The 17663-nt window shown below is 41.0% G+C and overlaps 1 protein-coding gene across 1 annotated transcript in view; it reads right to left on the minus strand.

The window, feature by feature from the left end:
• Window positions 1-17663, minus strand: part of LOC123751613 (sodium-coupled monocarboxylate transporter 1) — a 251420-nt gene that overhangs the window by 205752 nt on the left and 28005 nt on the right. The window contains 1 exon segment of the mRNA XM_069317457.1: window positions 12288-12421. Coding sequence (XP_069173558.1) covers window positions 12288-12421 — 134 coding nt within the window.

Below are 17663 nucleotides of genomic sequence, written 5' to 3' on the forward strand. Positions count from 1 at the left end.
AGTAATAAGGTTATCACTGGAGTGTGAGTACAATAATAAGGCTATCACTGGAGTGTGAGTGCAGTAATAAGGTTATCACTGGAGTGTGAGTGCAGTAATAAGGTTATCACTGGAGTGTGAGTGCAGTAATAAGGTTATCACTGGAGTGTGAGTGTAGTAATAAGGTTATCACTGGAGTGTGAGTGCAGTAATAAGGTTATCACTGGAGTGTGAGTGCAGTAATAAGGTTATCACTGGAGTGTGAGTGCAGTAATAAGGTTATCACTGGAGTGTGAGTGTTGTAATAAGGTTATCACTGGAGTGTGAGTGTAGTAATAAGGTTATCACTGGAGTGTGAGTGTTGTAATAAGGTTATCACTGGAGTGTGAGTGTAGTAATAAGGTTATCACTGGAGTGTGAGTACAATAACTGGAGATCCCACACTGGAGTGTGGGATCAATACGTCTCCTCACCGAAGCAAACTTGGCGTTAGGGTTAACCTAAGTCAATATAGTTTGGTAAAAAGATTTGTGACAATTTCTGATATTCATTTGAATTTAGCTTGTTCATATTATTGTTATATATGTCAGGAAAAAATTTACCAAAACTAAAAAAATATATTGATCTAAAAACCGACATATGTACGAAATAATATAAAGCCAATGTTTGCAGTTACAAAGCCAATGTTTACAGTTACAAAGCCAATGTTTACAGTTACAAAGCCAATGTTTGCAGTTACAAAGCCAATGTTTACAGTTACAAAGCCAATGTTTGCAGTTACAAAGCCAATGTTTACAGTTACAAAGCCAATGTTTACAGTTACAAAGCCAATGTTTGCAGTTACAAAGCCAATGTTTACAGTTACAAAGCCAATGTTTACAGTTACAAAGCCAATGTTTACAGTTACAAAGCCAATGTTTACAGTTACAAAGCCAATGTTTACAGTTACAAAGCCAATGTTTGCAGTTACAAAGCCAATGTTTACAGTTACAAAGCCAATGTTTACAGTTACAAAGCCAATGTTTACAGTTACAAAGCCAATGTTTACAGTTACAAAGCCAATGTTTGCAGTTACAAAGCCAATGTTTACAGTTACAAAGCCAATGTTTGCAGTTACAAAGCCAATGTTTACAGTTACAAAGCCAATGTTTGCAGTTACAAAGCCAATGTTTACAGTTACAAAGCCAATGTTTACAGTTACAAAGCCAATGTTTGCAGTTACAAAGCCAATGTTTACAGTTACAAAGCCAATGTTTACAGTTACAAAGCCAATGTTTACAGTTACAAAGCCAATGTTTGCAGTTACAAAGCCAATGTTTACAGTTACAAAGCCAATGTTTGCAGTTACAAAGCCAATGTTTACAGTTACAAAGCCAATGTTTGCAGTTACAAAGCCAATGTTTACAGTTACAAAGCCAATGTTTGCAGTTACAAAGCCAATGTTTACAGTTACAAAGCCAATGTTTACAGTTACAAAGCCAATGTTTGCAGTTACAAAGCCAATGTTTACAGTTACAAAGCCAATGTTTGCAGTTACAAAGCCAATGTTTACAGTTACAAAGCCAATGTTTACAGTTACAAAGCCAATGTTTGCAGTTACAAAGCCAATGTTTACAGTTACAAAGCCAATGTTTGCAGTTACAAAGCCAATGTTTGCAGTTACAAAGCCAATGTTTACAGTTACAAAGCCAATGTTTGCAGTTACAAAGCCAATGTTTGCAGTTACAAAGCCAATGTTTACAGTTACAAAGCCAATGTTTACAGTTACAAAGCCAATGTTTACAGTTACAAAGCCAATGTTTACAGTTACAAAGCCAATGTTTGCAGTTACAAAGCCAATGTTTACAGTTACAAAGCCAATGTTTGCAGTTACAAAGCCAATGTTTACAGTTACAAAGCCAATGTTTGCAGTTACAAAGCCAATGTTTACAGTTACAAAGCCAATGTTTGCAGTTACAAAGCCAATGTTTACAGGTACAAAGCCAATGTTTGCAGTTACAAAGCCAATGTTTACAGTTACAAAGCCAATGTTTACAGTTACAAAGCCAATGTTTGCAGTTACAAAGCCAATGTTTACAGTTACAAAGCCAATGTTTGCAGTTACAAAGCCAATGTTTACAGTTACAAAGCCAATGTTTGCAGTTACAAAGCCAATGTTTACAGTTACAAAGCCAATGTTTACAGTTACAAAGCCAATGTTTGCAGTTACAAAGCCAATGTTTACAGTTACAAAGCCAATGTTTACAGTTACAAAGCCAATGTTTACAGTTACAAAGCCAATGTTTGCAGTTACAAAGCCAATGTTTACAGTTACAAAGCCAATGTTTGCAGTTACAAAGCCAATGTTTACAGTTACAAAGCCAATGTTTGCAGTTACAAAGCCAATGTTTACAGTTACAAAGCCAATGTTTACAGTTACAAAGCCAATGTTTGCAGTTACAAAGCCAATGTTTACAGTTACAAAGCCAATGTTTGCAGTTACAAAGCCAATGTTTAAAGTTACAAAGCCAATGTTTGCAGTTACAAAGCCAATGTTTACAGTTACAAAGCCAATGTTTACAGTTACAAAGCCAATGTTTACAGTTACAAAGCCAATGTTTGCAGTTACAAAGCCAATGTTTACAGTTACAAAGCCAATGTTTACAGTTACAAAGCCAATGTTTGCAGTTACAAAGCCAATGTTTACAGTTACAAAGCCAATGTTTACAGTTACAAAGCCAATGGTTACAGTTACAAAGCCAATGTTTGCAGTTACAAAGCCAATGTTTACAGTTACAAAGCCAATGTTTGCAGTTACAAAGCCAATGTTTACAGTTACAAAGCCAATGTTTGCAGTTACAAAGCCAATGTTTACAGTTACAAAGCCAATGTTTACAGTTACAAAGCCAATGTTTGCAGTTACAAAGCCAATGTTTACAGTTACAAAGCCAATGTTTGCAGTTACAAAGCCAATGTTTACAGTTACAAAGCCAATGTTTACAGTTACAAAGCCAATGTTTACAGTTACAAAGCCAATGTTTGCAGTTACAAAGCCAATGTTTACAGTTACAAAGCCAATGTTTGCAGTTACAAAGCCAATGTTTACAGTTACAAAGCCAATGTTTACAGTTACAAAGCCAATGTTTACAGTTACAAAGCCAATGTTTGCAGTTACAAAGCCAATGTTTGCAGTTACAAAGCCAATGTTTACAGTTACAAAGTTCAGGACTGTTGGCCTTAATATCAGCTTTACTTCTGGCCAACTTATGTTTATTTCAACACAGCAAAGCATATATGGGTAGGATAAAGTTTGGTAACTTGTGAGGCAAGTTGCTGGGACGATGTAGTTCATTGACATTGGGTGTTGTTCCTTCACTCTGACCTATTACAGTATATTAATGTAATTTACTACAAGTGACGCATCAAGTTTGGCCAACAACGGGAGCTTAGATGTGACGGAACTTTCGTCCTAAACCCTCATTATAGCAGAAGATATATGTATATTAATCAAACTTCACAAAAAGACACGCATTGTCAAACTCGCTACACACACACAAACACACACACACACACACACACACACACACACACACACACACACACACACACACACTTCTCTCTCTTCCTCCCCCTCTCTCTCTTCCTCCCCCCCTCTCTCTCCCTCCCCTCTCTCGCTCCCACCCCTCTCTCTCTTCCCCCCCCTCTCTCTCTTCCTCCCCCCCTCTCTCTCCCTCCCCCCTCTCTCTCTCTGTGTCTGTCTCTCTCTCTCTCTCTCTCTCTCTCTCTCTCTCTCTCTCTCTCTCTCTCTCTCTCTCTCTCTCTCTCTCTCTCTCTCTCTCTCTCTCACACACACACACACACACTCATAGGGAAATCATGGAAGGGAGACGAACTCTGACTGCCAAACGCAGGAAATTCACAACTGGAACAAACACAGAGGATGGGATGGAACAGGAAGCCTGGATGAAGGAAGTACTCCAGCAAATGCAGAATGAATTCAGTGAAGGACTGAGGGTAATGAGGGAGACAGTAGCCAACCTGCAAGATGATTTAAGGGCAGCAAAGGAGGAGATAAGATACCTAAAGGAGACTCTTCCACAATACCAGGCACAAACCGTACCCCAGGGAGATGGGAATGCTACTGTGGAGGGGACCACCACAACCCAGATCTCATTTGCTGAAATGCTTAAAAAGAGCCCTGAAGCTAGGTCTGCGGTTAAGGAAGTTGCCATGGAAGTGGCTTCCTCTCAGGAAGCAGCTAGATGTACTAGCCGGCTGATAGAGAGAAATAGAGCAGTAGTAGTAGCAGGCATTGAAGAACAAACAGGGACCAGACCAAAGGAGCGGAGAGACAAGGACAAAAACATGATTAAAGAGATCCTTAAAGAGGTAAGGATGGAGGGAGCTGAGCGAAATGTTGAAAAGGTTTTCAGGCTTGGAAAGTACAACAAGGACAGAGACCGAATGATAAAGGTGGTTTTCATGAGCGAAATCGCGAAAGAGGAACTGCTAGCAAGGAAGTGTTGTCTAAAAGGTGTAGAGAAGTTCAAGAAAATATTCCTGCAGAGGGATATGACAAGGGAAGAGAGAATACGGACAGCAGACGCGAGGAAGGAGCGCAGGGAGAGAGAAGGAAATCAGAGTACCACAACCCAGAACCCTACAATCCCAGAGGGAAGTGGAGAACCCTCCTCAAACAGTGCAACAGCCACAGGGATTGGGGCACCACCCCCAAATTCTACCCAACAGACACCCAACCTGCCCCATCCCCTGTCAGCCCCCCACTAAGTACCCACCTAGGGCACCCTCCCCCCACCCACCCCCCTCCCCCCACTCACCCCCCTTCTCCCCCTCACCCCTCTCCCCAGGACCTCCCTTCTCCCCCATCCCCCATGCCCTCCCTTCTCCCACATGCCTTCCCGTCTCTCCCACCCCCATGCCCTCCCTTCTCCCCCTCCCCCCTAAGCCCCCCACTCTCCCCCACCCCACCTAAGTCTTCCCCTCTCCCCCACTCCCCTAAACCCTCCCCTCTTCCTCACCCACCTCAGCCCTCCCTTTTCCCCCACGCCCCCCAAGCCCTCCACCCTTTTCTCTCCCCCCAAGCCCCCCCATCTCCCCTATCCCCCACAGCCTCTCCTCCCCCCATGCTTCCCCAACCCTCCCTCTCTTACCCACCCCCTGTACCCTCCCCCTCTTATCCACCCCCTGTACCCTCCCCCTCTTATCCACCCCCTGTACCCTCCCCCTCTTATCCACCCCCTGTACCCTCCCCCTCTCCCCCACCACCCCAAGCCCTCCCTCCTCCACCAATCCCCCCGTGCCAGGTCCCCCCAGCTCCCACTCACCCCAGATCCCAAAGGTCCCCCCCAGAAAAGAAGCAGAAGAGAGTCAGTTTCAGGGTGATGTACTCGAACATAGATGGGATCACAAGCAAGACAAGTGAACTAAGGGAAAGAGCACAAGAAGTTAACCCAGATGTAATCGGACTCACTGAAACAAAACTCTCTGGAATCATAACGAATGCCGTGTTTCCCCAGGAGTATACAGTAATAAGGAAAGAGAGGGAAGGTAGAGGAGGAGGCGGAGTGGCCCTACTCATGAGAAGGGAATGGAGTTTTAAGGAGATGGCCATCCCGGGCTGTGAGGAGTTCAGAGACTACATAGCAGGCACCATAACAATGGGAGGACCAAGAATAGTAGTAGCAGTAATATACAACCCTCCACCAAATGACAGGAGACCCAGTCAAGAGTATGAAAACAACAACAAGGCAGTTAACACTATAATTGAGAGGGCAGCCTCAGCTGCCTGTAGAAATAGATCCCACCTGCTCATCATGGGCGACTTCAATCACGGAAAGATTGACTGGGAGAACAAGGAACCGCATGGAGGCGAGGATACGTGGAGAGCCAAACTATTGGAGGTGGTGACAAGCAACTTTTTAACGCAGCATGTCGGAGAACCCACAAGGATGAGAGGCAATGACGAACCAGCGAGACTCGACCTAGTCTTCACTCTGAACGACTCCGACATAAGAGAAATCGGTTTTGAGGACCCAGTAGGAATGAGCGACCACAGTGTACTGGTGTTTGAGTACTTGATTGAAGAAGGGTTATTGAACTCGAGGAGGGATACCGAAACCAAAAGGTTAGCATACCGAAAGGGAAACTATGAGGGGATAAGAAAATTCCTAACAGATATAGCATGGGAAACAGAGCTCAGGGGAAAGACGGCCCAAGATATGATGGATTACATCACGCAGAAGTGCAAGGACGCAGCAAACAAGTTTGTCCCAGTCCAAAAGGAAAACAGAGAAATGAAGATGAGAAACCCATGGTTTAATCAAAGATGTAGGCTAGCTAAGCAGCAAAGTAAAAGGGCATGGAGAAACTATAGGAATAACAGGACACTGGAGAGCAGAGAAAGATACCAGAATGCCAGGAATGAATATGTCAGGATGAGAAGAGAGGCAGAAAGACAATACGAAAATGACATCGCAAGCAAGGCAAAGACTCAGCCTAAATTGTTGCATAGCCACATTAGGAGAAAAACAACAGTAAAGGAACAGGTTATGAGATTAAGGATAGGGGCGGAAGGATTCACTACAAATGACAAGGAAGTGTGTGAAGAATTGAATAAGAAATTCCAGGAGGTCTTCACCTTAGAACAAGGAGAAATTCCAGAGGTAAGGGAGGGAATAGCTAACCAGGAACCACTGGAAGAGTTTGAGATTACCAGTGGGGAAGTAAGGAAGTGTTTACTAGAGTTGGACGTGACGAAGGCTATAGGCCCAGATGGAATCTCCCCTTGGGTTCTAAAGGAAGGAGCAAGAGAACTGAGCCTACCACTCTCCATAGTGTATAACAAATCACTGGCAACAGGGGAACTGCCAGATACTTGGAAAGCAGCTAACGTAGTCCCGATATACAAGAAAGGGGATAGACAGGAGGCACTGAACTACAGGCCAGTGTCCCTAACCTGCATACCATGCAAGCTGATGGAGAAGATTGTGCGAAAAAAACTAGTGGAGCATCTGGAGCGAAGGAACTTTGTAACACAGCATCAACATGGGTTCAGGGATGGCAGGTCCTGCCTCACAGGGTTACTTGAATTCTACGACCAGGCAACAAAAATAAGGCAAGAAAGAGAAGGGTGGGCAGACTGCATATTTTTGGATTGTCAGAAAGCCTTTGATACAGTGCCACACAAGAGGCTAGTGCGAAAGTTGGAGATGCAGGCTGGAGTGAGAGGGAAGGTACTCCGGTGGATAGAGGAATACCTAAGCAACAGGAGACAACGAGTCTGTGTGAGGGGTGAGGTCTCAGATTGGCGAGACGTCACAAGTGGAGTCCCGCAGGGGTCAGTCCTTGGACCTATACTGTTTCTGGTATATGTAAATGATCTCCCAGAGGGTATAGATTCGTTCCTCTCAATGTTTGCCGACGATGCAAAAATTATGAGGAGGATTGAAACAGAGGATGATAGTAGGAGGCTACAAGATGACCTGGATAGACTGAGTGAATGGTCCAACAAATGGCTGTTGAAGTTCAACCCGAGTAAATGCAAAGTAATGAAACTAGGCAGTGGAAACAGGAGGCCAGGCACAGGATACAGAATAGGAGATGAAGTACTTAATGAAACAGACAGAGAGAAAGATCTAGGAGTTGATATCACACCAAACCTGTCTCCTGAAGCCCACATAAAGAGAATAACGTCTGCGGCATATGCGAGGCTGGCTAACATCAGAACGGCGTTCAGGAACCTGTGTAAGGAATCATTCAGAATCTTGTACACCACATATGTAAGACCAATCCTGGAGTATGCGGCCCCAGCATGGAGCCCGTACCTTGTCAAGCACAAGACGAAGCTGGAAAAAGTCCAAAGGTATGCTACTAGACTAGTCCCAGAACTAAGAGGCATGAGTTATGAGGAAAGGCTGCGGGAAATGCACCTCACGACACTGGAAGACAGAAGAGTAAGGGGGGACATGATCACAACCTACAAAATCCTCAGGGGAATCGACCGGGTAAACAAGGACGAACTTTTCAACACTGGTGGGACGCGAACAAGGGGACACAGGTGGAAGCTGAGTACCCAAATGAGCCACAGAGACGTTAGAAAGAACTTTTTCAGTGTCAGAGTAGTTAGCAAATGGAATGCATTAGGAAGTGATGTGGTGGAGGCTGACTCCATTCACAGTTTCAAATGTAGATATGATAGAGCCCAATAGGCTCAGGAATCTGTACACCAGTTGATTGACGGTTGAGAGGCGGGACCAAAGAGCCAGAGCTCAACCCCCGCAAGCACAATTAGGTGAGTACACAATTAGGTGAGTACACACACACACACACACACACACACACACACAAACAAGAAACAACAAGAAACTTTCTAAGTCAACACGTCAAGGGACCGACAAGAATGAGAGGAGGGGATGAACCAGCCTTGCTTGATCTGATATTTACCCTAAACGAGTCGGATATAAGGGAAGTTACGTTGGAAGCCCCCTTGGGAATGAGTGATCATAGTGTATTGAGCTTTGAGTACCTGGTTGAGCTAGGAATTACTCGGAACCAAGTCTGTACAAGACATGATGGACTATGTCACCCAAAAATGTCAGGAGGCTGTAAGCAGGTTTGTCCCAGCCCAACAGGAAAAAACAGAGAAGCAAAGGCAGAATCCGTGGTTTAATAGGGAATGTATGAAAGCAAAGGAGCTGAACAAAAGGGCATGGAGGAACTTCCGTAATAACAGAACACCAGAAAGTAGAGAGAGATACCAGAGAACCAGGAACGAGTATGTTAGTGTGAGAAGAGCAGCTGAGAAATTATGAAAATGATATAGCTAATAAAGCCAAGACCGAACCAAAGCTACTACACAGTCACATCAGGAGGAAGACAACAGTGAAGGAACAGGTGATGAAACTTAGGGTGGGCGAGGACAGGTACACTGAGAATGACAAAGAGGTGTGTGAAGAACTCAACAAAAGGTTCCAGGAGGTCTTTACAATAGAACAGGGAGAAGTCACGGTGCTAGGAGAGGTGGCAGCAAACCAGGTGACCTTGGAAAGTTTCGAAATTACAAGAGATGAGGTCAAGAAGCACCTATTGGAGCTGGATGTGAGAAAAGCTGTTGGGCCGGATGGAATCTCACCATGGGTATTGAAAGAGTGTGCAGGAGCACTTTGTTTGCCACTCTTCATAGTGTATAGTAGGTCACTGGAAACGGGACACCTACCAGAAGTATGGAAGACTGCTAATGTAGTACCAATATTTAAAAAGGGTGACAGACAAGAGGCACTGAACTATAGGCCAGTGTCCTTAACTTGTATACCATGCAAGGTGATGGAGAAGATTGTGAGAAAAAACTTAGTAACACATCAGGAGAGAAGAGACTTCGTGACAACCCATCAACATGGGTTCAGGGAGGGTAAATCTTGCCTTACAGGCCTGATAGAATTCTATGATCAGGTGACAAAGATTAAGCAAGAAAGAGAAGGATGGGCGGACTGCATTTTTTTGGACTGTCGGAAAGCCTTTGACACAGTACCCCATAAAAGGTTGATGCATAAGCTGGAGAAACAGGCAGGAGTAACTGGTAGGGCGCTCCAGTGGATAAGGGAGTACCTAAGCAATAGGAAGCAGAGTTATAGTGAGGGGTGAGACCTCAGAATGGCGGGAAGTCACCAGTGGAGTCCCACAGGGCTCTGTGCTTGGACCTATCCTGTTTCTGATATACGTAAATGATCTCCCAGAGGGTATAGACTCATTCCTCTCAATGTTTGCTGACGACGCCAAAATTATGAGAAGGATTAAGACAGAGGAGGACAGCTTGAGGCTGCTTCAAGAAGACCTGGACAAGCTGCAGGAATGGTCGAACAAATGGATGTTAGAGTTTAACCCAAGCAAATGTAATGTAATGAAGATAGGAGTAGGAAGCAGGAGACCAGATACAAGGTATCACTTGGGAGATGAAATACTTCAAGAGTCAGAGAGAGAGAAAGACCTGGGGGTTGATATCACGCCAGACCTGTCCCCTGAAGCTCATATCAAGAGGATAACATCAACAGCATATGCCAGGTTGGCTAACATAAGAACGGCCTTTAGAAACTTGTGTAAGGAATCTTTCAGAACATTATATACTACATATGTCAGACCAATCCTGGAGTATGCGGCTCCAGCATGGAGCCCATATCTAGTCAAGCATAAGACTAAACTGGAAAAGGTTCAAAGGTTTGCCACCAGACTAGTACCCGAGCTGAGAGGTATGAGCTACGAGGAGAGACTTCGGGAATTGAACCTCACTTCGTTGGAAGACAGAAGAGTTAGGGGGGACATGATCACCACATTCAAGATTCTCAAGGGAATCGACAGGGTTGATAAAGATAGGCTATTTAACACAAGGGGCACACGCACTAGGGGACACAGGTGGAAACTGAGTGCCCAAATGAGCCACAGAGATATTAGAAAGAACTTTTTTAGTGTCAGAGTGGTTGACAAATGGAATGCATTAGGAAGCAATGTGGTGGAGGCTGACTCCATACACAGTTTCAAGTGTAGATATGATAGAGCCCAATAGGCTCAGGAACCTGTACAAAAGGTTGATTGACGGTTGAGAGGCGGGACCAAAGAGCCAGAGCTCAACCCCCGCAAGCACAACTAGGTGAGTACAACTAGGTGAGTACACACACACACACACACACACACACTGGTGAGTACACACACACACACACACACACACACACACACACACACACACACACACACACACACACACACACACACACACACACACACACACACATTCTTAAATATTTATATATTAAATTCCATTGACACTGGAGACATTTCAAATTAGGAATTGAATATACAATAAAGACCCATTTTGCAATTGACACTGTATATAATATTTGATGTAATTACTATAAGAAACAGACTTGAAAGTAAGTATGTCATAACCAATTCCCAGACCCGCAAACTTTTGCCTAGTATGCAAGGCGGATTTGCCTAACAGGCAAAGAGAGAGAGAGATTTTATTTTCAAATATTTTATCCAAATTGGTTTATTACAATTATTATTACTATAATTTTAACTTAACAACATGAAATCATTCTGACTTAGTTGTCAGAAATTAAAAAAAAAACTAGTCAAATTTCTATGCTAGTTTTACTTAAAACAAATAATATCATATAATATAATGAAAACTTTTATCATTCCATTAGAACAAAATTAGAAATATATCTAGGAGCACAAGAGGATTGCCTAGTTTTGCAACATAAATACTAATAGAGAATTAATGTTGTAAAACACGTTAGGAAGGCTTTTATATACCTCCCATATATAAGACTTGAAAACTTGAGAGAGCTTTGCCAAAGTTTCAGTATAAAGTAAGACAAATGAATGTTTATAACTTTGATTAAGTTTCAGTGTTATAATAAAAGTATTTCTTGCTTGATACAGAGCTATATCAATAAAGGCCTTAGGATAATACTACTTTGTAGCAATATCATAAAACTTGGACATTTCGTCATCAATAAATTCAGGACTGCACTCACGCAGAGCTCTAAGAAACATTGAAGAAAACTCTAAATACTTAACCTTAGTGTGATGATTTATGAAATAACGAGCCTAGGAGCAAACGTTAGTGACCTTTCAAATACTAGAGGGGCTGGTCCCAAACCTGCACACAGAAATAACATCACATGAGACCAGAAGACATTGCAGGATGTGCAGAATACCCCCGTTGAAAAGCAGAGGTGCAACTGGTACTCTGAGAGAGAACTCTATCAACATCAGAGGCCCGAGACTGTTCAACACGCTTCCACTACACATAAGGGGCATAACTGGCCGACCCCTCACAGTGTTCAAGAGAGAACTGGATAAGCACCTCCAAAGGATACCTGATCAACCAGGCTGTGACTCATACGTCAGGCTGCGAGCAGCCGCGTCTAACAGCCTGGTTGATCAGTCCAGCAACCAGGAGGCCTGGTCGACGACCGGGCCGCGGGGACACTAAGCCCCGGAAGCACCTCAAGGTAACCTCAAGGTAAGGTAACCTTCCTGAAAAAAAATCCATTTTAGGGTACTCTCTGTTCTGTGGATCTTTAAATCCAAAAAGGGTGAGGCTACATTTTTTCTTCCTCAATAGTTTATCTGATGGAAGGAAGCAAGCCCGAAGTCTACCAAGAAGTTTGGATTAGTTGGATCCAGATTTTCAGGCCAAAGGCACAATATACTACAGGTTTGCTGATGGCATAGTTAACAAACATAATTATAAATGTTATGAGCAGCACAACAAATAAACATAAAACCAAATGTATAAAGTACTTTACTTGGCTGAGAGAAACAATTTTGAGGTTGTAGAATATTGGCAGAATGACTTGATGTACAAACACGCATCCCGGGATGATCCCTAGTAAACATGTGCACAGCTGAGTCCCAAATAAATATAGTTCTGTAGCATTACCTGAGGACAATAATGAAAAATTAATCTGATTATATAAATATTATTAAATATATAATATGTAATATATATATATATATATATATATATATATATATATATATATGTATATATATATATATATATATATATATATATATATATATATATATATATATATATATATATATATATATATATATATATATATATAAATATATATATATATATATATATACATATATATATATATATATATATATATATATATATATATATATATATATATATATATATATATATATATGTATATATATAGCAGGTAGCAGTCTTTCCTGTAGACATATATTATTAAATATGACCGAAAAAGTAAGATTAATAATTCTAACCCGAATTTTCTCGATCTTTCTTACGTTTCTTTTCACTGTTGATGGTAATTCAAAGATCAATTCTCCAAAATTCATTTTTATTTCTAGTCTGACGCGACACTTGAGCGCGTTTCGTAAAACTTATTACATTTTCAAAGACTTTAGTTTACATAAACACACACAACTTTAACTGAATAGAGCTTAAACATCTTTCGAGTTTACAGCGATAGCAGGCGGCTTGACGTCTGCGAGGCACTACACATCAAGAAGTCAACACCAGCAATCAACCGCCAATTAATGCACAACTATATTCTACCCACTTCAAGACTCCGCTCCAATATAGAAGCATCAAGAAATATGGGCCAATAAAAATAGGCCTTCTGCAGTTACCTACTTTTAATACCTGTTTGTATTTCATTGTTTCGAGTTCTGTCTTGGGTTAAAAGTTTATTTTCACCTCATCCAAAACTATTGTAACATGTCACTTCACCCAAATGTAGGCATAAAAACTGGAAAGATGTTTAAGTTCTATTCAGTTAAAGTTGTGTGTGTTTGTGTAAACTAAAGTCTTTGAAAATGTAATAAGTTTTACGAAACGCGCTCAAGTGTCGCGTCAGACTAGAAATAAAAATGAATTTTAGAGAATTGATCTTTGAATTACCATCAACAGTGAAAAGAAACGTAAGAAAGATCGAGAAAATTCGTGTTAGAATTATTAATCTTACTTTTTCGGTCATATTTAATAATATATATATTACATATATATATATATATATATATATATATATATATATATATATATATATATATATATATATATATATATATATATATATATATATATATATATGTGTGTGTCGTACCTAGTAGCCAGAACACACTTCTCAGCCTACTATGCAAGGCCCAATTTGCCTAATAAGCTAAGTTTTCATGAATTAATTGTTTTTCGAGTACCTAACCTACCTAACCTAACCTAACCTAACTTTTTCGGCTACCTAACCTAACCTAACCTATAAAGATAGGTTAGGTTAGGTTAGGTAGGGTTGGTTAGGTTCGGTCATATATCTACGTCAATTTTAACTCCAATAAAAAAAAATTGACCTCATACATAATGAAATGCGTAGCTTTATCATTTCATAAGCAAAAAATTTGAGAAAATATATTAATTCAGGAAAACTTCGCTTATTAGGCAAATCGGGCCTTGCATAGTAGGCTGAGAAGTGCGTTCTGGCTATTAGGTACGACATATATATATATATATATATATATATATATATATATATATATATATATATATTAGTATATTTTGGTAGCAGTCTTTCCTGTAGACATATATTATTAAATATGACCGAAAAAGTAAGATTAATAATTCTAACACGAATTTTCTCAATCTTTCGTATATTACGCTTCACTGTTGGAGGTAAATAAAAAATTACTTCTCCAAAATTCATTTTTATTTCTAGTCTGACGCGACACGGGCGCGTTTCGTAAAACTTATTACATTTTCAAAGACTTCACAAATACACAACTGATTAGAACTTACGTCTCTCTGATATTATATCTACATTTGAGTGAGGTGGGAAGGGTGATGTGGCATTAACACAAGACAGAACAGGAGGGGATATTAATAGGGTATTAAAAGTATCAACACAAGACAGAACAGAAACAATGGGTATTGAATAGAAGTGTTTGTAGAAAGCCTATTGGTCCATATTTCTTGATGCTTCTATATTGGAGCGGAGTCTTGAGGTGGGTAGAATATAGTTGTGCAATAATTGGCTGTTGATTGCTGGTGTTGACTTCTTGATGTGTAGTGCCTCGCAAACGTCAAGCCGCCTGCTATCGCTTGGAATAGGAGTATAATTGGAATAGGAGTTCTCCAAAACTCATTTTCGTACTTTTAAGGTGAAGAAAAGAAGTGATTTACTATAGAGTGTATTACACTTATTTGTATAGTTTGCACGACGTTTCGAACCTCCATGGTTCATTCTTAAGTGAACAGATCTTACAATACTAGTTGATTTTATACCCGCATTAGGTCAGGTGATAATACAATGAAGGTGAAAAACATGGGGGGATACATAAGGGATAAACATAGGGGCTGCAGAAGGCTTATTGGCCCATACGAGGCATCTCCTATCTAAACACAAAGATTAATCCAGTGTAATTGGCCTGTTATGTTGGACATTGTCTTCTGTGTTGGCATCGATATGTTCTTGTCTTGTCCTTACTCTCATGGTGGGTAGAGTAAATAGTTCCGTGATTTGGGTGTTCATGGTAGGTCGCTCTATTCTTATGTGAATTCCCTCAAGAATTTGTAATCTTCTTGAATCTTAGGGTTTTGTCTATTATGCAAGTATTCTTGTTCAACATTTCTCTTGTTAGAGTAATGTCATGGGCTTGTCTCATGTGATTCCTAGGGGCACCAGATTGAAGATGGCATGTCAAACGCCTCGTCAACTTGGTCGACGTCATACCTATGTACTTACATTGAAGGTTACATCCTTCGTGGGGGCAAGTGTACATGTATACAACGCTTGACTGCTGTAGAGGGTTCTCCGTCGGCTTCGGGCTGTTTTTGATAAGGAGTTCGGAAGTCTTCTTGGTTTTGTAGAATATTATCAGGTTTATGTTTTGGTTAGGAGTAGTGCTTTTTACTCCTTTACGGATTATTTCTTTCATTATTCTTTCCTCTTTTATATGTTCACTGTGCATGGTTGATTTGTAATATAATTTTATTGGGGGTGTTGTGGTTTCTGTTCTAGGTTCTGAATTATACCAACGGTCCAAGTGTCTTCTTATAGCAGCGTTTATTTCCGCGTTGCTATATCCGTTGTTCACCAATACCTGAGTTACTCTTTCAAACTCTCTACTCACGTTGCTCCATTCAGAGCAGTGGGTAAGCGCTCGACGAATATAAGCATTGAGAACACTGGCTTTGTATCTTTGGGGGCACTCACTTCTACCGTTCAGGCATAATCCTATGTTGGTGGGCTTGGTATATACGTTGGTGCTTAAAGAGGTTCCTGTTTTTGTTATTAGTACATCCAAGAATGGTAGACTGTTATTTTCACTATTTTCATGTGTAAATCGGAGTACTGACTCTCTCTCTAGGTGTCTTTTTAGGTCAATTAGTTCATCTGAGTCTTTTACTATTACGAATATGTCATCTACATAACGGCAGTATACAGTTGGTTTTTGTCTGCTACTGAAGACCCTATCTTCGATGGTTACCATATAAAAATTAGCAAATAAAACTCCTAAGGGGGAGCCCATTGCTACTCCGTCTATTTGTAAATACATGTCTCCTTGTGGACTGATGAAAGGGGCTTCCTTTGTACATGCTTCGAGAAGACTTTTCAAGTGTGGCTCAGGTATGTCTAATTTGGGGGTGCTCTCGTCTCTGTATACTCTGTCCAGTATCATTCCTATGGTTGTGTCGACTGGGACGTTGGTAAAAAGGGATTCAACGTCCAGGGAAGCGATGATTCCATCGGGCTGGGTAGATTTGATCAATTCTAGGAAATCTGCTGATGATTGTAGACTAAACTTACTTGGAGTGTATGGAGTTAGGAGTTCATTGAGTTTCTTTGCCAGGTGATAAGTTGGGGTTGGTATTTGGCTGATTATAGGGCGTAGTGGGTTACCTGGTTTATGCGTCTTAACATTGCCGTAGGCATATCCTAAGCCATAGTCGCCTTGAAGTTTATTGAAATGCACACTACCTTTCTTTGCGTTGATTGCTGTAATTGTTTTGTTTACTTTCCGCTTAAGGTCTTCTACGGGGTTCCTCGTGATTCGTTGAAATTTGGAGTCGTCACTTAGGATGTCGCTAATTTGTCGTGAGTGCCCCCAAAGATACAAAGCCAGTGTTCTCAATGCTTATATTCGTCGAGCGCTTACCCACTGCTCTGAATGGAGCAACGTGAGTAGAGAGTTTGAAAGAGTAACTCAGGTATTGGTGAACAACGGATATAGCAACGCGGAAATAAACGCTGCTATAAGAAGACACTTGGACCGTTGGTATAATTCAGAACCTAGAACAGAAACCACAACACCCCCAATAAAATTATATTACAAATCAACCATGCACAGTGAACATATAAAAGAGGAAAGAATAATGAAAGAAATAATCCGTAAAGGAGTAAAAAGCACTACTCCTAACCAAAACATAAACCTGATAATATTCTACAAAACCAAGAAGACTTCCGAACTCCTTATCAAAAACAGCCCGAAGCCGACGGAGAACCCTCTACAGCAGTCAAGCGTTGTATACATGTACACTTGCCCCCACGAAGGATGTAACCTTCAATGTAAGTACATAGGTATGACGTCGACCAAGCTGACGAGGCGTTTGACATGCCATCTTCAATCTGGTGCCCCTAGGAATCACATGAGACAAGCCCATGACATTACTCTAACAAGAGAAATGTTGAACAAGAATACTTGCATAATAGACAAAACCCTAAGATTAAAGAAGATTACAAATTCTTGAGGGAATTCACATAAGAATAGAGCGACCTACCATGAACACCCAAATCACGGAACTATTTACTCTACCCACCATGAGAGTAAGGACAAGACAAGAACATATCGATGCCAACACAGAAGACAATGTCCAACATAACAGGCCAATTACACTGGATTAATCTTTGTGTTTAGATAGGAGATGCCTCGTATGGGCCAATACGCCTTCTGCAGCCCCTATGTTTATCCCTTATGTATCCCCCCATGTTTTCACCTTCATTGTATTATCACCTGACCTAATGCGGGTATAAAATCAACTAGTATTGTAAGATCTGTTCACTTGAGAATGAACCATGGAGGTTCGAAACGTCGTGCAAACTATACAAATAAGTGTAATACACTCTATAGTAAATCACTTCTTTTCTTCACCT

This window comes from Procambarus clarkii, chromosome 87 (genome assembly GCF_040958095.1).
Source record: "Procambarus clarkii isolate CNS0578487 chromosome 87, FALCON_Pclarkii_2.0, whole genome shotgun sequence".
Lineage (NCBI taxonomy): Eukaryota > Metazoa > Arthropoda > Malacostraca > Decapoda > Cambaridae > Procambarus > Procambarus clarkii.